Source organism: Scomber japonicus, chromosome 1, assembly GCF_027409825.1.
Source record: "Scomber japonicus isolate fScoJap1 chromosome 1, fScoJap1.pri, whole genome shotgun sequence".
In the NCBI taxonomy this organism is placed as follows: domain Eukaryota; kingdom Metazoa; phylum Chordata; class Actinopteri; order Scombriformes; family Scombridae; genus Scomber; species Scomber japonicus.
The window spans coordinates 41651852-41678755 of record NC_070578.1 but is presented as its reverse complement, the minus strand read 5'-3'; the positions used below and the strand labels follow the sequence as shown (position 1 = coordinate 41678755).

Sequence of the window (26904 nt, the reverse complement as noted above, 5' to 3'; positions counted from 1 at the left end):
ACACTCTCAGGTATGGACAGGTGGACACTCTCAGGTATGGACAGACAGGTGGATACTCTCAGGTATGGAGAGACAGTTGGACACTCTCAGGTATAGATGGATGGACAGACACTCTGACTAACTGAGGGACTCATGGGGTTCATATTTAATGGTGGATATGAGTGAAGGTGTATGAAGCTGATTGTGTCTTTGTCTCTTCCTCCAGGATGGACCATGGTGGACCGCAGAGACTAAAACCTGGTCTGAGAAAGTGTGAGTGTGTTTTCAGTTTGATTCATGAGAACTGGAAAAAAAGTGGATGAAATATGTAAAAGAAGTGAAAAAAGTTCAAAATGATGGTAAATGTGTTTTGGCAGAAATGGGCGTGGCCTAAACTGTTTAAGTTTTAATTTGGCAAAAAAAAAATAATAATAATAATAATACTCTGTATCTCAAAAGTTTTCAGTCACATCTCATGATCTTCCTCAGTGATGGAGTTGTCATGGAGATGGTTTAAGTTTGAATGGTTTCTTTTCAGTGATCGTCAGTAAAGTTGTTAATAAATCAACAGATGATAAACTGCAGCTGTATTGTGTCTTGTTCTCTCCATCAGATGCCTGTGAACTGGAACTGGATCTAAACACAATGAACAGAAACCTCAAACTGTCTGATAACAACAGGAAGGTGACACATGTGAAGGAGGATCAGCCATATCCTGATCATCCAGACAGATTTGACTTCTGGCCTCAGCTGCTGTGTAGAAATGTTCTGACTGGTCGCTGTTACTGGGAGGTCGAGAGGAGAGGAAATGTTTTTATATCAGTGAGTTACAGAGGAATCAGAAGGAAAGGAGACAGTGCTGACTGTGTGTTTGGAAGGAATGATCAGTCCTGGAGTCTGGACTTCTCTGATGATGGTAGTCACTCCGCCTATCAAAGTAAAGGACCATCCAGGTCTTTCTCTTCCTTGTCCTCCTTGTGCTCCTTCTCCTCCTCCTCCTCCTCCTCCTCCTCCTCTTCTTCCTCCGCCTCCTCTGTCTCTGACAGAGTAGCAGTGTATGTGGACTGTCCTGCTGGCACTCTGTCCTTCTACAGAGTCTCCTCTGACACACCGATCCACCTCCACACCTTCAACACCACATTCACTGAACCTCTGTATGCTGGGTTTCGGGTGTGGTCTGGTTCAGTCTCTCTGTGTCCTCTGTAGGAGGGAGAGTCTCTCTTGTTGACAGAAACTCTGCTGACTGAAGATCAGCTGCTGAAATCAACACTGTTGTTACTTTTCCTTCTACATGATTCATTGATTAGTCTCAGTTGACTCTGCTGTTGTTACTATCAAGATCCAATGAGCAGCATGCAGCTCTATTCATGTTTGAATCAAATAACATTTGTCCAGCTGTGGAAGCTCAGAGTGTTTTTGCATTTCTAAGATGTATTTAATCACACAATCAGAGCATCTGAGTTATGACTAAGGACATCGGCTGGCTAAAAACACCCGTAGCCCCGTATGCGATAAAAGAAATTGCCAGGTACGGAGATAGGACACCAGGCCCTCTCCTGAATAAACAACAAAACCATTGACATCCACTGAATAAAAATAAATGATCTGGTGGGAAGGCAGAAAGGACAGGACACAGATGATAGTGAAATAAACCAGATCCACTGGACATAGCCGAGTCTTCTCAGGATAACAGAACTGTCCTTCATACATACCACAAGGAATACGAAGGAGTAGATTAACCTTTTAACCCCCCAGACTCAGAATCTTCCCTTCCTCTGGACTCCAAATGGCAGAGGAACCGAGTAACCAAGTGCCATAAATCACAACACATACCATGTTCCCGTACCATCTTCTTCCGCTTTATCCGGGGTCGGGTCGCGGGGGCAGCAGCCTAAGCAGAGAAGTCCAGACTTCCCTCTCCCCAGCCACTTCGTCCAGGATCCCGAGGCGTTCCCAGGCCATAGTCTGTCCAGCGTGTCCTGGGTCTCCTACCGGTGGGACGGGCCCTGAACACCTCACCAGGGAAGCATCCAGGAGGCATCCTGACTAGATGCCCGAGCCACCTCATCTGGCTCCTCTCAATGCGGAGGAGCAGCGGGTCTACTCCGAGCTCCTCCCGGATAACTGATTCCCTTTTCCCTCTATTGATTAAATTAAGTACTGTCTAAATGCAAAAATGTTGATGTTAATTGTTAATTAAACTGATATGTACTTTACTAGTCTCAGAATTTGGTACTATTCTTGATACAAGTTTAAGTTTCACGAGATGAAAAACTTCTATTACATACAGCTATCACGCATTAATGAACGCATCCTGTGACTTAATGTAACGATGATTTATTGGTAAGTGGTATGATATATGTATCTGTGTAGTAATAATTAACTACAACTATAGGATACAGTGATTCATTTTTGTATAATCATGTTAATTATTCATGTGATGTTGATTTTACTGAATGAGGTCAGAATGTGACATCCAGTTATGCCAATCAAATGAATGGGCAATGATAAAATGCCTAGGCGACTTTTACAAGGTAAAAAAATAGAAATTCAGATCATTTAATGAAATCAGATCCTTGTCAGTGAGATATGAGAGAGAAAACCTGATTGGCTGGGACATGTCACCATGCCGCAGTCTGCAGGTCTTTTCTCTCTCTCTATCGCTTTCTTTTGATGTAGTGTATTCACTTTTTATTCTATCCTCACGATTGAGTGACTGTGCAAGGCTAGACAGATAACAAACAAAAACCATGTTCTTTGGTGTGGCTTTACTAATGTTCGTTTCTGTAAAACTAAAAAAAATACAGTAGAAAGCATGTATCAATGTACTGCACAGATGTACATATGAAATCAGTGTAAATAGATTGATGTACAAAATGATTAATAAACATGAAATAAACTACTTTTTAAACTATAAATTTTAATCTTTCTCTTTTCTCAGGTGATATGATAGATTAATATTTTAACTTATGATGAACATACAGGACAATAAACAGCTCAGATAATTGTAACCACATCAACTGTAAATGTAACAGATGTTAGCAATGAGCTAATTAGCTGAAAGTAACATGAAGTAGCAGATATTCATTTATCAACTAAAAATGACATTTTCCCATCACAGAACAATTTCACAGTGAATGTAATTTGTTAAACAATATTTTCCATCTTTACTCATGGACATATCATCTTATAGGCTCAAACAAAGGAGGAGGACTGTTTCTACCTGCATGCTGCTCACTGATCTTTGCTCAACTGAATACAAAACATGGAGGATGGAAAACGAAACTTAAGAAGAAACACTACCCAAAATGTCCACAAGGGGTCAGTAATGCTCAGTAACTGAATCTGAGGAGTGATCAGAATATTTCTTGATGTTTCTTTTCTTTACTTCTTATAATTCCATTTAGCATGCTCAGGCTTTACTTAGTTTATCTTCCTTTTTGTTCTTGTTAGCTGTGTATGTACCAAGCTCAGTAAACACTCACAATTAGCATAATAATTGAAGCCAAGCTGAAGGCAGAACAGCCTAAGGGCCTCTTAATGATGTTTTTTTATGGTATCTTAGTCTGTTTTGTGAGTGAAGTAATTAGACTGTTTTCCTCACTTGCCATCTTTTCCATATTATACAAATTTACATATTTGCTTTACATTTGTTCTAGTCTTCGTTTTTGTAAAATTGCAGATTCCTCTTAGTTCATACTTAGATTCATTTGAATTGGGAACAGTCTGGAAGCATCATATGTTTAATGTTATATATTACTTATGCAAGTTTGAGAACATGTGAATTTATAAACAATATGTTGGTTCATAATGTGTTTCACCAGAACTCCTCACAGTAGGTAGTATATATAGAACTATTACAGAACGATACAATATGTGTAATGAATTTGGACTGAGGAAATATTTTGTTTTGTACAATATTGCTTAATATTTTTGTCTTTACATAAATTACATGTTGTTTCCAGCATAGTCTGTCGGCTATGACACCTCCCAAAAAATGTGCTTTCAAAAAACATTATTCATCATGAGTTGTACATATCATGTGATGTGTGATAGCTGACACTGACACTGGGTTTCTGCTGCAGGTCAGACTCATTTTAATGTCACTCTGATGTTTTTGTTGACATGGTCTCCGAACTTAGCACCGTGTCATCAGATCAAATGCACACAGGCAGCAGGACCGACAGCACTTTGATTATAATCTGAGTTTATATTATCAATGAACACATAGGGGGCAGTGTCAAAACCGATAACCTTGGCAGTGGTGCATTTCAATCCAAAACACAAACATCTTCCAGTTAGTCAACGATGCCAGTAATATGAGACAGCACATTTCATCAAACGACCTTCTGATTATTATGTTGACGACATAACTGTGAATTAAGGCATTTTGACAGCATGGGAAGTGGATGTGACGAAGAAATAGAACTTAAGAAAATAGATCTTCCTCATTGAACTCAAGACAAAGCTTAATGTCAGTAAAATATCATGGTTACTTTCAGGTCTCCAAAGGCCGAACACCTGATACAAAGACACCTGTAACTGTTTAATTTAGTAGAAAATCTGAAGGTGTAAATGAAGTCAGGTGTTCATATTTTGGATGAAATGCTCCAAGCAGTTGAATGATATTGAGTTTATGATACTGACATGATCTTTAGCTCATTAGATGTTCAGTGGGCAACATCATGTGATCTGTGATATCTGACACTGACGGTGTTTCTGCTACAGGTTAGACTGGGCTTGACGTCACTCTGATGTGTTTTGACATTTGGACTCTGAAGTTATGAGGATGTGACAGCGTCTTCAGATCAAATGAACACAGACAGCAGGACTGACGAGGGAGAATGAGCAGCTTGTACATGTTTCCTCTACACATGAAGGTGGAAAGTGTCTGTAAGTTGACCTGAAGAGACTTCAGCAGGTGAGAATCCTACCAGAGAAATCTGTAAATGTCTGATGAACCATCAGTTTGATCACATTGTGTTGAATCACTGTTTGACTGGACAGTAGAAATGTTTCTGATGCTGATTGTCTGTTTCACTATATTTGTGTAATCCTTCAGGTTTTACAGAAGATTTAGATTCTTGATTATTTGTTTCTTTATGAGTTAAATGAGAGCAGTTTGAGAATGATTTCCTTGTTTTACTGTTAGTGGTTCTCAGGTTGAACCAACAACACTTTGATTGTAATTTGAGCTCATATCATTAGTAATAACATGCAGGCCATGTTAGAACTGGTCAGAAAGTTCGGATAACCTTGGCAGTGGTGCATTTTAAGCCAAAACACAACAATCTTCTATTTAGTCAACAAAGCCACTAAATTGAGGCATTATGCTTCATCAGATGATATTTTGATGAACAGGAGAGGTATGGTGACAACAGAACTGTGAATGAAGGCATTTTGACAGCATGGAAAGTGGAAGTGATGGAGAAATAGAACAAACAAAAACAGTAATGTTCACCCATAATATCTGAAGGCAGAATATCACGACTGAGATCTTCCTTATTGAACTTGCACCAAAACTTAATTTGAGTTAAATGTCATTAATTTGACCAAAATGTCATGGTTACCTGTCGGCTCTCCAAAGACCAAACACCTGATTCAAAGACACCTGCAATGGTTTTATTTAGTAGAAAATATGAGCTACAACATGAAGTCACATGCTATATGTTTGTATTTAGGATAAAATGAAACACAGCCAAGTTGCTGAGTGATGTTGTTGGTCAGAGATACTAACTGCAGCTTTAGCTCATTAGATGTTAGGTTCACTCCATCTAGTGGACAGATAGTAGAACTACTTCATGTGATGTGTTACATCTCTGACACTGACTGGGTTTCTGCTACAGGTTAGACTGGTTTTGACGTCACTGATGTTGTTTAGATGTGGACTCTGAAATTATGAGGATGTGACAGCGTCCTCAGATCAAATGAACACAGACAGCAGGACTGACGAGGGAGAATGAGCAGCTTCTTCTCTCCTCATGTTTCTCTACACATGAAGGTGGAAAGTGTCTGTAAGTTGACCTGAAGAGACTTCAGCAGGTGAGAATCCTACCAGAGAAATCTATACATGTCTGATGAACCATCAGTTTGATCACATTGTGTTGAATCACTGTTTGACTGGACAATAGAAATGTTTCTGGATGAAACGAAAGTGATGGAGAAATGGAACAAACGAAAATAACAATGTTCACCCATGATATCTGAAGGTAGACTTGACAGAGATCTTCCTCACTGAACATACACCAAAACTTAATTTGAGTAAAATATCTTTAATTTTAGCTAAATAACATTGTTAGTTTTCAGCTCTCCAAAGTGTTTTGGAAAAAATGCATTACAACCAGGTTGATCCAAGCTGCTGAGTGATGTTGTTGAAAACCATCTTCCAACACTGAGACAGACTTGGTTTGACTGAAAGCTCTTTTACAGTCCATGTTGTGAACTGTCCCAGAGGCTGCAGAGTCCTCAGATGGACCTGCTCAGTGGGTCTGATGGGAAGAGCTGCTGCTTCTCTGTTTCCTACAGTATTTGTGACATGTTAGAGAAATTAATGAGAACTAATGTGTCGTGTCCTGTGATGAAACCTTGCTGTAGTGAGTGAGTTCAGCTCTCCCAGCAGCTGTTTCTCTGCTATGGATCAGTGTGAGGACAGAGAGGAGGAAGTCTCTCCCTTTAAAAGCTCTCTGTGTGGGGAACATGACAGCCAGACCAAAGCTCAGAGGTGAGATGAGGATCTCTAACTGTCCATCACTGTTCTCCACTCACATCACTCCACCATCATTATTCACACTCACTGTCACATCTGACACTCAACTACTGAATAATAAGTCACAATAACTCAGAATGAACTACTAACTTTGTGAGTTAACAAAGAGCTCAACCACTGATTAGTCAACTAATCAACTAAGATGAGACAGCATCTTTCATCAGATGACATTTTGATGAACAGGAGAACGTTTCTCATCCACTGTCTTCTTACTGATTTTCATTCTGCTTCTAAAACTTCAGCTGCTGACAGTCTGCCTCAAAATTCATCTTTTCAAACTCTTTGATTTTTTTTATTGTTTATTTGTATCAGGATGCAGCAGCAGAGAGCAGACTCTCCTGAACCCAGCTGTGTGTCCATGAAGAGTGACCGGTCTATGGGTCATCCTTTTACATTTAAAGATGCACAACCTGCTGATGGAAGGTAAGAATTTGAAAGTGAAGTTTGTTATTGTCTGAGTCTCCTGAGAAGAGGAATCAATATATAAATTAGTTTCAGTTGTTCAATCTTTATTTATTGAGGGTGGCACAGATTGTTACTGAGCCATAGAACTCCTGTTGAACATCCTCACTTCCTTCTTCTTCTGCATGTTTTTATCACTGTTTTATTTGTATCAGGATGCAGCAGCAGAGAGCAGACTCTCCTGAACCCAGCTGTGATGGACAACCTGCTGATGGAAAGTAAGAAGTTTGATTACCAGTAGATAGAGCAGCATACCCGATTTAATGTTGTCATCATGACAGAACATCTTTAATAAGCTGAGTGCAGATTTGAGTCATTAAATGTCCTTAAACATGATGTTTTCTCCACAGAGTTCAGCAGCAGAGCTCAGAGGTTCCCAGTGATCAGTCTGCACAGCAGCATCAAACACAGCTGGACTCCATATTTATGGTGTGTACATGTACAAACACACCTTTTACTATTAACTCCATCAACCACAGATGAAACACTAAAGTAGCATTCAGGTCCTAACAGTGTCCATGCTGCTCTGTTTAGACCAGCAGGCCTTCAGACTGACACATGAATCACATGTTGTGTTCTACCAGTTTAATTGAAATGTTCACTTTATATTTCTGTTGCAGCTGCTGGAGGAGAACATCGTCACTTTTGTGAAGAACGAGCTGAAGAGAGTCCAGAGGGGTCTGAGTCAAGATTACCTAGAATGCTTAGAGAGTCAGAGTGAGGATGAGGAGGTGTTGGACGGTGAGGAGGAAGAGCAGAGGAGGAGCAGCAGAGAGGCATTTCTGAAGATCACAGTGCACTTCCTGAGGAGAATGAAGCAGGAGGAGCTGGCTGAGCGTCTGCAGAGCAGTAAGAGGATTTTAACAGATTTAACATGATGGAGAGGAAATGGAGGCAACATGGGAGAGGTTTATATTTCAAACTCTGCTGTAAATATGCTCCAAACATCTGCATCAGATCAGAGGCTGTTTGTCCTCCACTGATGAGCTGAATAAAACTGATGGAGGAGGAAAAACTACACAGACACACTTACATGTTCAGATTTCTAGACTTTCTGTAAGATCCACTCACTGATTTCATTTGTTGTTTGTTCATTCAGGAACGCGTGCTGCCAAGTGTCGACGTAAACTCAAGTCTAACCTGGAGAAGAAGTTCCAGTGTCTGTTTGAGGGGGTCGCTAAAGCAGGAAATCCAACCCTTCTGAATCAGATCTACACACCGCTCTACATCACAGAGGGAGGGACTGCAGAGGTCAATGATGAACATGAGGTCAGACAGATTGAAACAGCATCCAGGAAACCAGACAGACCAGAAACAACAATCAGACAAGAAGACATCTTTAAAGCCGCACCTGGAAGAGATGAACCAATCAGAACAGTGATGACAAAGGGAGTGGCTGGCATTGGGAAAACAGTCTTAACACAGAAGTTCACTCTGGACTGGGCTGAAGACAAAGCCAACCAGGACATACACTTCACATTTCCATTCACTTTCAGAGAGCTGAATGTGCTGAAAGAGAAAAAGTACAGCTTGGTGGAACTTGTTCATCACTTCTTTACTGAAACCAAAGAAGCAGGAATCTGCAGGTTTGAAGAGTTCCAGGTTGTGTTCATCTTTGATGGTCTGGATGAGTGTCGACTTCCTCTGGACCTGCACAACACTGAGATCCTGACTGATGTTACAGAGTCCACGTCAGTGGATGTGCTGCTGACAAACCTCATCAGGGGGAAACTGCTTCCCTCTGCTCGCCTCTGGATAACCACACGACCTGCAGCAGCCAATCAGATCCCTCCTGAGTGTGTTGGCATGGTGACAGAGGTCAGAGGGTTCACTGACCCACAGAAGGAGGAGTACTTCAGGAAGAGATTCAGAGATGAGGAGCAGGCCAGCACCATCATCTCCCACATCAAAACATCACGAAGCCTCCACATCATGTGCCACATCCCAGTCTTCTGCTGGATCACTGCTTCAGTTCTGAAGGATGTGTTGAAAAGCAGAGAGAGAGGACAGAGAGGAGAGCTGCCCAAGACCCTGACTGAGATGTACATCCACTTCCTGGTGGTTCAGTCCAAACTGAAGAACGTCAAGTATCATGGAGGAGATGAGACGGATCCACACTGGAGTCCAGAGAGCAGGAAGATGATTGAGTCTCTGGGAAAACTGGCTTTTGAGCAGCTGCAGAAAGGCAACCTGATCTTCTATGAATCAGACCTGACAGATTGTGGCATCGATATCAGAGCAGCCTCAGTGTACTCAGGAGTGTTCACACAGGTCTTTAAAGAGGAGAGAGGGCTGTACCAGGACAAGGTATTCTGCTTCGTCCATCTGAGCCTTCAGGAGTTTCTGGCTGCTCTTCATGTCCATCTGACATTCATCAAGTCTGGAGTCAATCTGCTGGCAGAAGAACAAACAACATCCTGGTGGTCTAAGGTATTTAAAGACAAACCTGAACCAACATATTTCTACCAGAGTGCTGTGGACGAGGCCTTAAAGAGTCCAAATGGACACCTGGACTTGTTCCTCCGCTTCCTCCTGGGTCTTTCACTGCAGACCAATCAGACTCTCCTACGAGGTCTGCTGACACAGACAGGAAATCGCTCACAGACCAATCAGGAAACAGTCAAGTTCATCAAGAAGAAGATCAGTGAGAATGTGTCTGCACAGAGAAGCATCAATCTGTTCCACTGTCTGAATGAACTGAATGATCGTTCTCTAGTGGAGGAGATCCAACAGTCCCTGAGATCAGGAAGTCTCTCCACAGATAAACTGTCTCCTGCTCAGTGGTCAGCTCTGGTCTTCATCTTACTGTCATCAGATAAAGATCTGGACGTGTTTGACCTGAAGAAATACTCTGCTTCAGAGGAGGCTCTTCTGAGGCTGCTGCCACTGGTCAAAGCCTCCAACAGAGCTCTGTAGGTGCACACATAACTATCCAGATTAATGTAGTTTAATCTTTGCTCAGTGAAGAAAACTAATGTTTGCAATTTTCTTCTTTGTTCTGCTTATTCTTCATCAGGCTGGGTGGCTGTAACCTCTCAGAGAGAAGCTGTGCAGCTCTGTCCTCAGTTCTCAGCTCCCAGTCCTCCAGTCTGAGAGATCTGGACCTGAATAACAACAACCTGCAGGATTCAGGAGTGGAGCAGCTTTCTGCTGGACTGGAGAGTCCACACTGCAGACTGAAAACTCTCAAGTAATATTTTGGCTTTGATATAGATCGTTTTAGTATTGAGTTTTATGTCATCAATATATCTTGTGTGCTATGTGACCTGAAGTATTATAATATCATGTATATAGTAAGTAAACTCCCGATATGCCAACATGTGAGTGAGAATATCTGCATCATTCAAATATACATATATTAGAAATTAAGTAATTTCAAAAAAGTCCCAATGTGCATGAAGTCAAGGGATTATAACACAAATAATAACTATCATGTCTTCTACAATCAGGGGAAAATCCAAAGTAGAAGTACTACTCAGAACTGATTTAACTGTTATGTGTGTTCAGTCTGTCAGGATGTCTGATCACAGAGGAAGGCTGTGCTTCTCTGGCCTCAGCTCTGAGCGCCAACCCCTCCCATCTGAGAGAGCTGGACCTGAGATACAATCATCCAGGAGACTCAGGAGAGAAGATCCTGTCTGCTGGACTGGAGGATCCACACTGGAGACTGGACACTCTCAGGTATGGACAGACACTCCGACTAACTGAGGGACTCTGGTTCATGTTTAATGGTGGATATGAGTGAAGGTGTATGAAGCTGATTGTGTCTTTGTCTCTTCCTCCAGGATGGACCATGGTGGGCCGCAGAGACTGAAACCTGGTGTGAGGAAGTGTGAGTGTGTTTTCTCTTTTTTTTACCAATATAAAGAACACCCCCTTCCCCCACCTTCAATAACATATATATTCCGGGAAAAAGAAAAAATTACACAAGACATTAAAAAAATATGATAATAATAATAATAATATATATATATATATATATATATATATATATATATATATATATATATATATATATATATATATAATGAAACCTACATGAAATAATCATCAATCATTATTGGTCATATATATTGATAAGAGGCATGTTAGTTTCCATAGATATTGTCAATCACATTTCACTCATCTAGTTTATATTAATTATTATTCATTATTTCCAGTCTGATCACTTTCCAGGAATTGCATAAAGGTGTCCCACATTTCCCTGAACTTATTTAGTTTCCCTCTGGCCATGTAGGTTAATTTTTCCATAGCCAAGCAAGACGCCATTTCCCGTAACCACATTGCAGGTGTAAGGCCGTCCATACATTTCCACTTCAGCGCAATCACTCTCCTAGCCTAAAGCAGGGAGAAATCAATCCTGGGTGCTGTTTTGCGGTTCGGTACAAAGTGATCAGTAAAGATACCTAGTAAGCAAAGCTTCGCCTCAAGAGGGACCTCTATATTAGTCATACCTGAAAGCATATTGATTTCCAAAATTACTGTATTAGTTGGCATTCCCACATGCAGTGTCGTAGAGTACCAACATTATCACTGCATTTAGTACAGTTGTCAGGATGTTAGGATTGTACTGAAGGAGTTTTACAGGTGTCACATAGGTTCTGAATAGCCACTTGTATTGTGTCAGTTTTAGTGCTGTGCTGATGTTTTTGTGTTTTTAAGCAAGCATTTTTCCACTCATTCTCAGTAATATCTACTTTTAGATCATTTCTCCAAGCATTAAGTCTTGAGTGGGAATTGTCCTTTGGTTTGGACCGCAACATACTATACAGTACTGACACCTGGCCTTGAGCATCCTTATTATTTACAGTAATCCTATCTATAGATGAAATGGGGGGCGCATCCAAGGAGTGGGTCTGTGATTTTATGAAGCTCCTTAACTGCAAATATTTGAACAAAAAATGGATTCTAAGGATTGTGTATTTAGAGACCAGTTGATCAAAGGACATTAGTTTCCCCTCTATATAAGGGTCATTTATTTTACTCAAATTTTTGCTAGCCCATTGTCTTAATCCACCATCAGCTCTACCAGGTACAACCCCCATATCGGGGAAAACTGTGAGAGTGTGGGCGCATCCCTTGTATGGGCACGTGTCTCATGCCAAACAAAGAGGGTGTTTTTAACAAATGGGTTTTTTGGGCAGAATTGACATTTTAAGAACATTAATGCGGCCTAACATGGAGATGTGCATAGGCATCCATCTATTCAGAGATTCAGTTACGGGCTGCACTAAAGGATCATAATTGAGGGAGACAATATTTTCAACTTCCAGAGCAATTTTGCTTCTTAAGTATATAAAACCTTCTTGGGAAGCTGAGAAAGGCATGATAATCTGCAGATTCTGTCTCTCATTCTTATTCAAAAACATAATGGTGGATTTGGAATGGTTTACCTTATATCCGGAGAATTTTCCAAAGGATTCTATTCGACTAACAAGTGATGGTATAGATGATGTCAGATTGGATAAATAAATAACAATATTATCTGCAAAGAGCAAGATTATATTATTTTCAAACCTAGGATAAGCCAATGGCTCAAAAGCATACAAAAATAAGAGAGGAGACAAGGGGCAGCCTTGTCGCGTGCCTCTGTGTAGACTAAATGGTTGCGATATCTGAATATTTGTTAATATCTTGGCTGTTGGATCTGTATACAGGAGTGTCAGCCATTTGAGATATTTGTCACCCAACCCAAATATTGCCAAGACCTCCATCTTCACTTTACACCAAACTTGATGAAAAAACATGAATATTACTGAATATCACTGTCGTTCATGTTGACTGTTCATGTTCTAGCTGAACTGTTGAATTTACATTCAGACAAACATGAATTTGAATTTGGCGAAACAAAATTCAGTCACATCTCATGTTCTTCCTCAGTGATTTAGTATCTCAGTTGTCACGGAGATGGTTTAAGTAGCAGTTTTAAGTTTAATGTGAGTGATTGTCAGTAAAGTTGTTAATAAATCAACAGATGATAAACTGCAGCTGTATTGTGTCTCATTCTCTCCATCAGATGTCTGTGAACTGGAACTGGATCCAAACACAATGAACAAAAAACTCAAACTGTCTGATAACAACAGGAAGGTGACATGTGTGAAGGAGGATCAGTCATATCCTGATCATCCAGACAGATTTGACTACTGGCCTCAGCTGCTGTGTAGAAATGTTCTGACTGGTCGCTGTTACTGGGAGGTCGAGTGGAGAGGAAGAGTTGATATATCAGTGAGTTACAGAGAAATCAGCAGGAAAGGAACCAGTGATGACTGTATGTTTGGAAGAAATGATCAGTCCTGGAGACTGGACTGCTCTGATAATGGCCATTACTCTGTTTGGTACAATAAGAGACAAACATCCTCCTCCTCCTCCTCCTCCTCCTCTGTCTCTAACAGAGTAGCAGTGTATGTGGACTGTCCTGCTGGCACTCTGTCCTTCTACAGAGTCTCCTCTGACACACTGATCCACCTCCACACCTTCAACACCACATTCACTGAACCACTGTATGCTGGGTTTGCAGCCTGGTCTGGTTCCTCAGTGTCTGTGGTTCCTCTGTAGGAGGGAGAGTCTCTCTGTGTCTTCTGTAGGAGGGAGAGTCTCTCTGTGTCTTCTGTAGGAGGGAGAGTCTCTCTGGTTCCTCTGTAGGAGGGAGAGTCTCTGGTTCCTCTGTAGGAGGGAGAGTCTCTGTGTCTTCTGTAGGAGGGAGAGTCTCTCTGGTTCCTCTGTAGGAGGGAGAGTCTCTCTGGTTCCTCTGTAGGAGGGAGAGTCTCTCCTGTGGACAGAAACTCTGCTGACTGAAGATCAGCTGCTGAAATCAAACATCACACACACTCTGCACTGTAAAGCAGATCTGTCTCAGACTCCAACACTCAGTTATTTTTCCTTCTACATGATTCATTGATTAGTCTCAGTTGACTCTGCTGTTGTTATTGCCAGGATCCAATGAGCAGCATGCAGCTCTATTCATGTTTAAATCAAATAACATCTGTCCAGATGTGGAAACCCTCACCCTCATGTATTTTATCTCACCATCATCAATAAATGAATGGCATTATTGCTGAACGTATCCTCACTTTACTGACATAATGAATAATATAACAAGCTTTGAAAATACAACACATTGTTAAAGATAAAAACCAGTTTCAACCTTTTTGGCTTAATGTTATGAGTCAGGAGAAAATTACAAATTCTCTGATTCTAGCTTCTTAAATGTGAATATTTTCTGGTTTCTCCTGGATCATATCAGCTGTCACTAATTCATTCTGTCACCTGATGACTAAAGGAAACTCGTCTGTTATTGGCTTGTGTGTCTCATCCAAAGATCATGTGAGGGAAGATGCTCCACTCTCTAACATCACTGTACAATCAGAGTGTTTCTATAGTCCTAACAAGTCAAACAGAGTGAGTCATTTTCTCTCTGACAGAGCTCTCTGTGACACGGCTGCAGTGTGTTGTATCTGCTACATTTATACCTCAATCAGATATTTCATTTTAATCTTTTTTTTATTCATTTTATACTGCGTTTGTTTGTTTTAAGACATTAGGTACTGGTGCATGTAAAGATTCCGGCTTATTAATTGAATATAAACTTAATTGTTATTCTAAATTATTTTGAGGCACATTTGATTAAACTCATTAAGCTGCTATTGTTATGGTGTGCTAAATTACTTTTGGGATATTTGTAAGAAACACTTTATTCTATACAGGGATAATTTGGGATATTATTTTGATTTCTATCAATAAAAATGTTTAATGTAGAAAGTGTGTCTGTTTGGTCTTTTAAAAGTGGAATAATGTTTTGTTGGTATGAAAAGAAATTAACTCGTACACCATCTAATGTAACTGAAGACAAGGAATTCAATAAAGAAAGAGAAAAAGCAAAGGCAGCACAAAGGTTGGAAACAAGATGAAACACAAAGTATAAAAAACTATAATTAATATTACAGTAAACTACAATTGAGTAACATTTTGTAGTTTACGTTCAGCTCTCCAAAGGTCAAACCCCCGATACTAACAGCAGCTGATGATGTTGAGCTGATCTTTAGCTCATTAGATGTTCAGTTGGCTCCATCGAGTGGACAGATAATAGAACTACATCATGTGACACTGGGTTTCTGCTGGTGTTAATTATGTGAGCTATTTTTAAATTTAGTATTAGTATTGTACCCTTGTTAGTTTTTGTGATATTTAATCCACCGTATACTATTTTTTTGGTCACATTTTACTCGACTAAAAGTACTTTAGTCTGATTTTAGTCAAAGGGAAACCCAAAGTATTTTAGTCTAGTTTTAGTCCATGAAACTCATTTTAAATCAGTAATGTAGTAATGTGTGTAGTACTATGTGTGTAATATATGTCTGGCCTGTAGTTCTCCCTCCGGAGCAGAAGATGGTATTCTAGTTTAGAATGCAGCAGCTCGGCTGCAGCTTCTTACTGGTTTTAACATATAACATCTGCAGAATAAACATTAGCTGCAGAATAAACAACCAGTCTTGTGAACTTGTTTTATCACGAGCTCACAAGCTACATTATTTAGCTACATTACAAATCACTATCTCAATATTGTATTTCATTGTTTTCTACTTTCATCTTGTAAATGTCTGCCTTGTTACTGCTCTCTGTGTTGTATGTATTTGTTATATCTGTCAAAGTACTTTATAAACTCTGCTTTTAAAAGGTGCAATAGAAATAAATAAATGTACTATTATTTTTATTAGGGGTCTATGAGTTGTTAACAGCTCCACCAAATACTGATTTTTCCCTCTAAACTTCTCACATGCTTTCATTTCAATAAATGTTCAAATGATCCAATATTTCAGCAGAAATCAAAGATTAGAGAAAAAGTCCAAAAACTGAAAACACATTTGTGTATCAGAGCTTTGTTTTATCTTCTTTCCCATTAATCATCTCACCAGCCCTCACATTTAAACTGTGTAAACTATCCATCCATCCATCCATCTTCTTCCGCTTATCCGGGGTCGGGTCGCGGGGCCAGCAGCCTAAGCAGGGAAGTCCAGACTTCCCTCTCCCCAGTCACTTCGTCCAGCTCTTCCCAGGGGACGCCGAGGCGTTCCCAGGCCAGCCGAGAGACATAGTCTCTCCAGCGTGTCCTGGGTCTTCCTCGGGGTCTCGTACCGGTGGGACGTGCCCTGAACACCTCACCAGGGAGGCGTGCGGGAGGCATCCTGACTAGATGCCCGAGCCACCTCATCTGGCTCCTCTCAACGCGGAGGAGCAGCGGGTCTACTCCGAGCTCCCTCCGGATAACTGAGCTTCTCACCCTATCTCTAAGGGAGAGCCCAGCCACCCTGCGGAGGAAGCTCATTTCGGCCGCTTGTACCCGCCATCTTGTTCTTTTGGTCACGACCCAAAGCTCATGGCCAGAGGTGAGGGTAGGAACCGAGACCGACTGCTAAATCCAGAGCTTTGCCTTTTGGCTCAGCTCTATCTTCACCACGACGGATCTGTGCAGAGTCCACATTACTGCAGACGCTGCACCGTCCGCCTGTCGATCTCCCGTTCCATCCTTCCCTCACTCATGAACAAGACCCCGAGGTACTTGAACTCCTCCACTTGAGGCAGAATCTCATCCCCGACCCGGAGAGTGCACTCCACCCTTTTCCGGTTGAGGACCATGGCCTCAGATTTGGAGGTGCTGATTTTCATCCCGGCCGCTTCACACTCGGCTGCGAACCGATCCAGCGAGAGTTGGAGGTCACGGTCTGATGAAGCCAACAGGACCACATCATCTGCAAAAAGCTGTGTAAACTAGCTAACTGTATATAAAGTAGTGTAAACTAGCTAACTGTATATAAAGTAGTATAAACTAGCTAACCGTATACAAAGTAGTGTAAACTAGCTAACTGTATATAAAGTAGTGTAAACTAGCTAACTGTATATAAAGTAATGTAAACTAGCTAACTGTATATACAGTAGTATAAACTAGCTAACTGTATATAAAGTAGTATAAACTAGCTAACTGTATATAAAGTAGTGTAAACTAGCTAACTGTATATAAAGTAGTGTAAACTAGCTAACTGTATATAAAGTAGTATAAACTAGCTAACTGTATATAAAGTAGTGTAAACTAGCTAACTGTATATAAAGTAGTGTAAACTAGCTAACTGTATATAAAGTAGTATAAACTAGCTAACTGTATATAAAGTAGTATAAACTAGCTAACTGTATATAAAGTAGTATAAACTAGCTAACTGTATATAAAGTAGTATAAACTAGCTAACTGTATATAAAGTAGTATAAACTAGCTAACTATATAAAGTAGTGTAAACTAGCTAACTGTATATAAAGTAGTATAAACTAGCTAACTGTATATAAAGTAGTGTAAACTAGCTAACTGTATATAAAGTAGTATAAACTAGCTAACTGTATATAAAGTAGTGTAAACTAGCTAACTGTATATAAAGTAGTATAAACTAGCTAACCGTATATAAAGTAGTGTAAACTAGCTCCACCTCCAGCAGCTACAACAGTAACATGCTGCTCTAACACTGATGCTTCACTATTAATAATCTAATGATGTCATATATAATAATACATCACTACTTTTACTGTAATACTGCATACTACATCACTATAATACTGCAGTACTTTTACTGTAATACTGCTGTATTTTGATCCAGCTGCAGGTGACTCCTACATAAAGAGAGTTACAGTGAAGTGACAAATCATGTAAGACAATGAAAAGAAAGAAAGAAATTGTTTGAATTATTGAAATCAAACTTGTGTTGACAAAGCTACTGCTGATGATAGAATTGATTTATCAACTTTAACAAAGAATGACACCCAGATTTATGACATGTGTACAGAGATTTGAAGAAAGAGGCCAAAAATAACCTTTAGTAACTGGAGGGATGTTGTTGGTTAGAGATACTAACAGCAGCTGATGATGCTGAGCTGATCTTTAGCTCATTAGATGGTCAGTTGGCTCCATCTAGTGGACAGACAGTAGAACTACATCATGTGTTATATATCTGACACTGACTGGGTTTCTACCACAGGTTAGACTGGTTTTGACGTCTGTTTGCTTTAGGAGTGGACTCTGAAGTTATGAGAGTGTGACAGCGTCCTCAGATCAAATGAACACAGACAGCAGGACTGACGAGGGAGAATGAACAGCTTCTTCTCTCCTGATGTTTCCTCTACATATGAAGGTGGAAAGTGTCTGTAAGTTGACCTGAAGAGACTTCAGCAGGTGAGAATCCTACCAGAGAAATCTGTAAATGTCTGATGAACCATCAGTTTGATCACATTGTGTTGAATCACTGTTTGACTGGACAGTAGAAATGTTTCTGGATGATGATTGTCTGTTTCACTAGATTTATTTAATCCTTCAGGTTTTACAGAAGATTTTGATTCTTGATTATTTGTTTCTTTATGAGTTAAATGAGAGCAGTTTGAGAATGATTTCCTTGTTTTACTGTTAGTGATTCTCATATAGAACCAACAACGTTTTGATTCTAGTTTGAGCTCATATCATCAGTAATAGCATGCAGACAGTGTTAGAACTGGTCAGACAACTTGGATAACTTTGGCATTGGTGCATTTAATCCAAAACACAACAATCTTCTATTTAGTCAACAAATTTCACTAAGGTGAGACATTATGTTTCATCAGATGACATTCTGATGAACAGGAGAGGTATTATGACAACAAAACTGTGAATGAAGGCATTTTTACAGTGTGGAAAGTGGAAGTGATGGAGAAATAGTACAAACGAAAATAGTAATGTTCACCCATAATATCTGAAGACAGAATATCACGTCTGAGATCTTCCTTATTGAACTTGCACCAAAGCTTAATTTGAGTTAAATATCATTAATTTGACCAAAATATCATGGTTACCTTTCGGCTCTCCAAAGGCCAAACACCTCATTCAAAGACACCTGCAATGGTTTAATTTAGTACAGAATCTGAGCTATAAAATGAAGTCACATGCAATATGTTTGTATTTATAATATAAATAAAACAATCCTACCAGAGAAATCTGTAATCTGTAAATGTCTGATGAACCATCAGTTTGATCACATTGTGTTGAATCACTGTTTGACTGGACAGTAGAAATGTTTCTGATGATGATTGTCTGTTTCACTAGATTTATTTAATACTTCAGGTTTTACAGAACATTTAGATGATTTGTTTCTTTATGAGTTAAATGAGAGCAGTTTGAGAATGATTTCCTTGTTGTACTGTTAGAAGTGCTCAGTTTGAACCAACAGCACTTTGATTGCAATTTGAGATCATATCATCAGTGAAAACATGGGGGCAGTGTCAGAAGTGGTCAGACAGCTTGGATAACCTTGGCTGTGGTGCATTTTAATCCAAAACACAACAATCTTGACAGCACTGAGACAGACTTGGTTTGACTGAAAGCTCTTTTACAGTCCATGTTGTGAACTGTCCCAGAGGCTGCATAGTCCTCAGATGGACCTGCTCAGTGTGTCTGATGGGAAGAGCTGCTGCTTCTCTGTTTTCTACAGTATTTGTGACATGTTAGAGAGACGAATGAGAACTAATGTGTCCTGAGATGAAACCTTGTTGTAGTGAGTGAGTGCAGCTCTCCCAGCAGCTGTTTCTCTGCTATGGATCAGTGTGAGGACAGAGAGGAGGGGTGGGCCCTGTCTTTTTACTGATTTTCATTCTGGTGGTCTCTTTGATTTGTTAATTGTTTATTAGTATCAGGATGCAGCAGCAGAGAGCAGACTCTACTGAACCCAGCTGTGTGTCCATGAAGAGTGACCGGTCTATGGGTCATCCTATTAAGTTTAAAGATGGACAACCTGCTGATGGAAGGTAAGAATTTGAAAATGAAATTGCTCTTAATTTGATTAGCAGTGTAGTTCCATCTTTATTTATTGATGTTAACACAGATTGTTACTGAGCCATAGAACTCCTGTTGAACATCCTCACTTCCTTCTTCTGTTGACTCATGACCAAGTCACTGCAATCCTCTTTTTATCACTGGAGGAATTTGAACTGATGTTTAATCCTTAATTTCTTTGGTCTAAACTGTATGGTTTTGTTGCTCTTTTATTAGTATCAGGATGCAGCAGCAGAGAGCAGACTCTCCTGAACCCAGCTGTGTGTCCATGAAGAGTGACCGCTCTATGGGTCATCCTATTAAGTTTAATATTGGACAACCTGCTGATGGAAGGTAAGAATTTAAAAGTGAAGTTTCTAGAGCACACGCCACATAATCACAGCGTCTCTGGTTTGAATCTGGCCGGGGACCTATGCTGTGAGAAATTCCCCAATTTCTCTCCCTGTTTCCTGTCAGCCTTTCTGGCAGTTACTATGTAAATAAAAACCCAAAAATAAATCGTTAAAACAAGAAGAAGATTTGATTAGCAGTGTAGTTCCATCTCTAGTTATTGAGGTTAACACAGATTGTTACTGAGCCATAGAACTCCTGTTGAACATCCTCACTTCCTTCTTCTTCTGTTGACTCATGACCAAGTTGCTGCCATCCTCTTTTCATCACTGGAGGAATTTGAACTGGTGTTTAATCCTTTATGTCTTTGGTTATAATGCTTTTGTTGCTCTTTTATTAGTATCAGGATGCAGCAGCAGAGAGCAGACTCTCCTGAACCCAGCTGTGTGTCCATGAAGAGTGACCGGTCTATGTATCTTCCTATTTTCTTTAAAGATGGACGACCTGCTGATGGAAGGTAAGAATTTAAAAGTGAAGTTTGTTATTATCTGACTCTCCTGAGAAGAGGAATCAATATATAGTTTCAGCAGTTACATCACAGTGTACACCTGTGCAACAGTCACATGTCAAAGAGTTCAGTGTTATCCTTTTTTCATTACTGAACTCATCAGTCACTCTGTTCTGAAAGGCTTCTTTTTATTTCTGGGATTTAAACTGATGACTCTCCTGAACCCAGCTGTGTGTCTATGAAGAGTAACCGTTCTATGGGTCATCCTTTTGACTTTAAAGATGGACAATCTGCTGATGGGCGGTAAGAATTTGACATGCAGTAATCAGAGCAGCATTTACAGGAGTTAATTTTGTATTAATGACAGAACATCTTTAATAAGCTCAGTGCAGATTTGAGTCATTAAATGTCCTTAAACGTGATGTTTTCTCCACAGAGTTCAGCAGCAGAGCTCAGAGGTTCCCAGTGATCAGTCTGCACAGCAGCATCAAACACAGCTGGACTCCATATTTATGGTGTGTACATGTACAAACACACCTTTTACTATTAACTCCATCAACCACAAATGAAATACTAAAGTAGTATTCAGGTCCTAACAGTGGCCATGCTGCTCTGTTTAGACCAGCAGGCCTTCAGACTGACACATGAATCACATGTTGTGTTCTACCAGTTTAAATGAAATGTTCACTTTATCTTTCTGTTTCTAGCTGCTGGAGGAGAACATCCTCACTTTTGTGAAGAACGAGCTGAAGAGAGTCCAGAGGGGTCTGAGTCCAGATGACCCAGAATGCTTAGAGAGTCAGAGTGAGGATGAGGAGGTGTTGGACGGTGAGGAGGAAGAGCAGAGGAGGAGCAGCAGAGAGGCATTTCTGAAGATCACACTGCACTTCCTGAGGAGAATGAAGCAGGAGGAGCTGGCTGAGCGTCTGCAGAGCAGTAAGAGGATTTTAACAGATTTAACATGATGGAGAGGAAATGGAGGCAACATGGGAGAGGTTTATATTTCAAACTCTGCTGTAAATATGCTGCACACATCTGCATCAGATCAGAGGCTGTTTGTCCTCCACTGATGAGCTGAATAAAACTGATGGAGGAGGAACATCTACACAGACACACTTACATGTTCAGATTTCTAAACTTTCTGTAGGGTCCACTCACTGATTTCATTTGTTGTTTGTTCATTCAGGAGCTTGTGCTGCAAAGTGTCGACGTAAACTCAAGTCTAACCTGGAGAAGAAGTTCCAGTGTCTGTTTGAGGGGATCGCTAAAGCAGGAAACCCAACCCTTCTGAATCAGATCTACACACCGCTTTACATCACAGAGGGAGGGACTGCAGAGGTCAATGATGAACATGAGGTCAGACAGATTGAAACAGCATCCAGGAAACCAGTCAGACCAGAAACAACAATCAGACATGAAGACATCTTTAAAGCCTCACCTGGAAGAGATGAACCAATCAGAACAGTGATGACAAAGGGAGTGGCTGGCATTGGGAAAACAGTCTTAACACAGAAGTTCACTCTGGACTGGGCTGAAGACAAAGCCAACCAGGACATACACTTCACATTTCCATTCACTTTCAGAGAGCTGAATGTGGTGAAAGAGAAAAAGTACAGCTTGATGGAACTTGTTCATCACTTCTTTACTGAAACCAAAGAAGCAGGAATCTGCAGGTTTGAAGAGTTCCAGGTTGTGTTCATCTTTGATGGTCTGGATGAGTGTCGACTTCCTCTGGACTTCCACAACAATGAGATCCTGACCGATGTTACAGAGTCCACCTCAGTGGATGTGCTGCTGACAAACCTCATCAGGGGGAAACTGCTTCCCTCTGCTCGCCTCTGGATAACCACACGACCTGCAGCAGCCAATCAGATCCCTCCTGAGTGTGTCGGCATGGTGACAGAGGTCAGAGGGTTCACTGATGCACAGAAGGAGGAGTACTTCAGGAAGAGATTCAGAGATAAGGAGCAGGCCAGCACCATCGTCTCCCACATCAAGACATCACGAAGCCTCCACATCATGTGCCACATCCCAGTCTTCTGCTGGATCACTGCTACAGTTCTGGAGGATGTGTTGAAAAGCAGAAAGAGAGGAGAGCTGCCCAAGTCCCTGACTGAGATGTACATCCACTTCCTGGTGATTCAATCCAAACTGAAGAACATCAAATATGATGGAAGAGCTCAGACAGATCCACACTGGAGTCCAGAGAGCAGGAAGATGATTGAGTCTCTGGGAAAACTGGCTTTTGAGCAGCTGCAGAAAGGCAACCTGATCTTCTATGAATCAGACCTGACAGAGTGTGGCATCGATATCAGAGCAGCCTCAGTGTACTCAGGAGTGTTCACACAGGTCTTTAAAGAGGAGAGAGGGCTGTACCAGGACATGGTGTTCTGCTTCGTCCATCTGAGTGTTCAGGAGTTTCTGGCTGCTCTTCATGTTCATCTGACATTCATCAAGTCTGGAGTTAATCTACTGACAGAAAATCCAAGAACATCCAGGTGGTCTCAAGTGTGTAAAGACAAACCTGAATCAACACGTTTCTACCAGAGTGCTGTGGACGAGGCCTTAAAGAGTCCAAATGGACACCTGGACTTGTTCCTCCGCTTCCTCCTGGGTCTTTCACGGCAGACCAATCAGACTCTCCTACGAGGTCTGCTGACACAGACAGGAAGTAACTCAAAGACGAATCACAGTACAGTCGAGTACATCAAGAAGAAGATCAGTGAGAATGTGTCTGCAGAGAGAAGCATCAATCTGTTCCACTGTCTGAATGAACTGAATGATCGTTCTCTAGTGGAGGAGATCCAACAGTACCTGAGATCAGGAAGTCTCTCCACAGATAAACTGTCTCCTGCTCAGTGGTCAGCTCTGGTCTTCATCTTACTGTCATCAGAAAAAGATCTGGACGTGTTTGACCTGAAGAAATACTCTGCTTCAGAGGAGGCTCTTCTGAGGCTGCTGCCAGTGGTCAAAGCCTCCAACAAAGCTCTGTAGGTGCACACAGAACTATCCAGATTAATGTAATTTAATCTTTTCTCAAAGATTGTAACCAGTATTTCTGCTGATTTCCTTAAGGCTGCATGGCTGTAACCTCACAGAGGCAAGCTGCGCAGCTCTGTCCTCAGTTCTCAGCTCCCAGTCCTCCAGTCTGAGAGATCTGGACCTGAGTAACAACAACCTGCAGGATTCAGGAGTGAAGCAACTGTCTGCTGGATTGGAGAATCTACATTGCACACTGGAAACTCTCAGGTTCTCATTTCTATGACTGTATTTAAAGTAATATTTTGGCTTCCCCATATGTTCCAGTTTTTGATATAGAGTCTTGTGTGATAAATATATGTTGTGTGCTATCTGACCTTAAGTATTATAATATCTATCTGTATATAGTAAGTAAAACTCCTTTTATGCCAGAATGTGAGTGAGAATATCTGCATAATTCATATATATATGCATATAAATGTATTATATATTTGATTAATTTCAATAAAGTCCCAATGTGTGTAAAGTAAAGAAATTATAGCACAAATAATTACTGTCATGTCTTCTACAATCCGGCGAAAATCCAAAGTAGATGTACTCGTCAGAACTGATTTAACTGTTGTGTGTGTTCAGTCTGTCAGGATGTGTGATCACAGAGGAAGGCTGTGCTTCTCTGGCCTCAGCTCTGAGCGCCAACCCCTCCCATCTGAGAGAGCTGGACCTGAGCTACAATCATCCAGGAGACTCAGGAGAGAAGCTTCTGTCTACTGGACTGAAGGATCCACACTGGAGACTGGACACTCTCAGGTATGGACAGACAGGTGGACACTCTCAGGTATGGACAAACAGATGGACACTCTCAGGTACAGACAGACAGGTGGACACTATCAGGTATGGACAGACAGGTAGACACTCTCAGGTACGGACAGACAGATGGACTCTCAGGTATGGACAGATAGATGGACACTCTGACTAACTGAGGGACTGTGGTTCATGTTTAATGATGGATATGAGTGAAGGTGTATGAAGCTGATTGTGTCTTTGTCTCTTCCTCCAGGATGGACCATGGTGGACCGCAGAGACTGAAACGTGGTCTGAGGAAGTGTGAGTGTGTTTTCAGTTTGATTCACGAGAACTTAGAGAAAAACTGGATGAAATAGTTAAGAGAAGTGAAAAAAGTTCAAAATGATGGAAAATTTGTTTTGGCAGAAATGGGCGTGGCCTGAATTGACATTTATCTTGAACCAATGAATCAATGAAACAGAAATTTCTTCTGTTCGTCACAGTTCAGGAGTTAAAAGAGAAATGTTTTATAAATGTCCACATGGTGGCGCTACCTGCTCCAAAATGTCCCTCATGTCTCTCCTGCAGATAAAGTTCATTCATTCATACTGACTTCAGCTGTTTGGAGCATTTGGACTAAAATGTGTTTGTAACAGACGACAGTTTGAGATGAAAATAACAGACTTGATGTACAAAGACCTTCACTTTACACCAAACCTGATGAACAAACATGAATATTACTGAATATCACTGTCATATTGACTGTTCATGTTCTAACTGAACTGTTGAATTTACATTCAAACAAACATCAGATGCAGCTGGAATCAAGTTTAAGTTTGTATTTGGTAAAACTTTTTCATCTAAAGGTTCACTTACTCTGAATGTCCAAAGCTTTCAGTCACATCTCACAGTCTTCCTCAGTGATGGAGTGTCTCATGGAGACAGTTTAAGTTTGAATGGTTTAATTTCAGTAATGTCAGTAAAGTTGATAATAAATCAACAGATGATAAACTGCAGCTGTATTGTGTCTCGTTCTCTCCATCAGATGCCTGTGAATTGGAACTGGATCCAAACACAATGAACAGACACCTCAAACTGTCTGACAACAACAGGAAGGTGACATATGTGAAGAAGTATCATTCATATCCTGATCATCCAGACAGATTTGACTGCTGGCCTCAGCTGCTGTGTAGAAATGTTCTGACAGGTCGCTGTTACTGGGAGGTTGAGTGGAGAGGACATGTTTCTATATCAGTGAGTTACAGAGGAATCAGCAGGAAAGGATACAGTGATGACTGTTGGTTTGGAGGGAACGATCAGTCCTGGAGTCTGAGCTGCTCTGAGGATGGTTGTGGTTACTCTGTCTGTCACAATAACAGAGAAATATTCATCTCCTCCTCCTCCTCCTCTGTCTCTAACAGAGTAGCAGTGTATGTGGACTGTCCTGCTGGCACTCTGTCCTTCTACAGAGTCTCCTCTGACACGCTGATCCACCTCCACACCTTCAACACCACATTCACTGAACCTCTGTATGCTGGATTTGCAGTATGGTCTGGTTCAGTGTCTCTGTGTCCTCTGTAGGAGGGAGAGTCTCTCTGTACCCTAACCCATCAATAAAAATTATTTATGGCATTATAGTTGAAAGCATCCTCACTTTACTGACACAATGGATAATATAACAAGCTTTTAAAAAACAACATATTGTTAAAGATGAAACCACTTTCAACCTGTTTGGCTTCATGTTTTGTGTCAATTTAAGGATAAAATTAAAAATTCAGATTTTTAAAAATTATGAATATTTTCTGGTTTCTCCTGGCTCATATCAGCTCTCACTAATTCATTCTGTGACTTGATGACTAAATGACACTCGTCTGTTGTCAATTTGTATTTCTGTACTTGACCAAAGATCATCTGTGAAGGAAGACACTCCACTTTGTAACATCACTGTACAATCAGAGTGTTTCTATAGTCCCAACAAGTCCAACAGAGTGAGTCATCTTCTCTCTGACAGAGCTCTCTATGACAAGGCTGCTATGTGTTTTATCTGCTTTATTTATACCTCAATCAGATATTTCATTTTAATCTTTTCTTTATTCATTTTATACTGCATTGGTTTGTTTTAAGACATTAGGTACTGGTGCATGTAAAAAGTCTGGCTTATTATTTCAAATTGAATATAAACTTAATTGTTATTATTATAAATTATTTTGAGTCACATTTGATTAAACTCATTAAGCTGCTATTGTTATGGTGTGCTAAATT

General features: G+C 40.6%; 1 protein-coding gene across 1 annotated transcript in view; it reads left to right on the top strand.

The window, feature by feature from the left end:
- Window positions 1-26223, top strand: part of LOC128371134 (uncharacterized) — a gene marked incomplete at its 5' end in the record, with an annotated part of 74544 nt that extends 48321 nt beyond the window's left edge. Inside the window, 19 exon segments of the mRNA XM_053331402.1 lie at window positions 206-250; window positions 6431-6503; window positions 6618-6700; window positions 7058-7168; window positions 7363-7425; window positions 7558-7636; window positions 7828-8056; window positions 8307-10118; window positions 10121-10397; window positions 10715-10888; window positions 10993-11039; window positions 13224-13750; window positions 21330-21395; window positions 21588-21816; window positions 22067-23870; window positions 23956-24129; window positions 24493-24666; window positions 24917-24963; window positions 25688-26223. Of these exon segments, the coding sequence (XP_053187377.1) occupies window positions 206-250; window positions 6431-6503; window positions 6618-6700; window positions 7058-7168; window positions 7363-7425; window positions 7558-7636; window positions 7828-8056; window positions 8307-10118; window positions 10121-10397; window positions 10715-10888; window positions 10993-11039; window positions 13224-13750; window positions 21330-21395; window positions 21588-21816; window positions 22067-23870; window positions 23956-24129; window positions 24493-24666; window positions 24917-24963; window positions 25688-26223 (6550 nt within the window).
- Window positions 26224-26904: the final 681 nt, after the last annotated feature.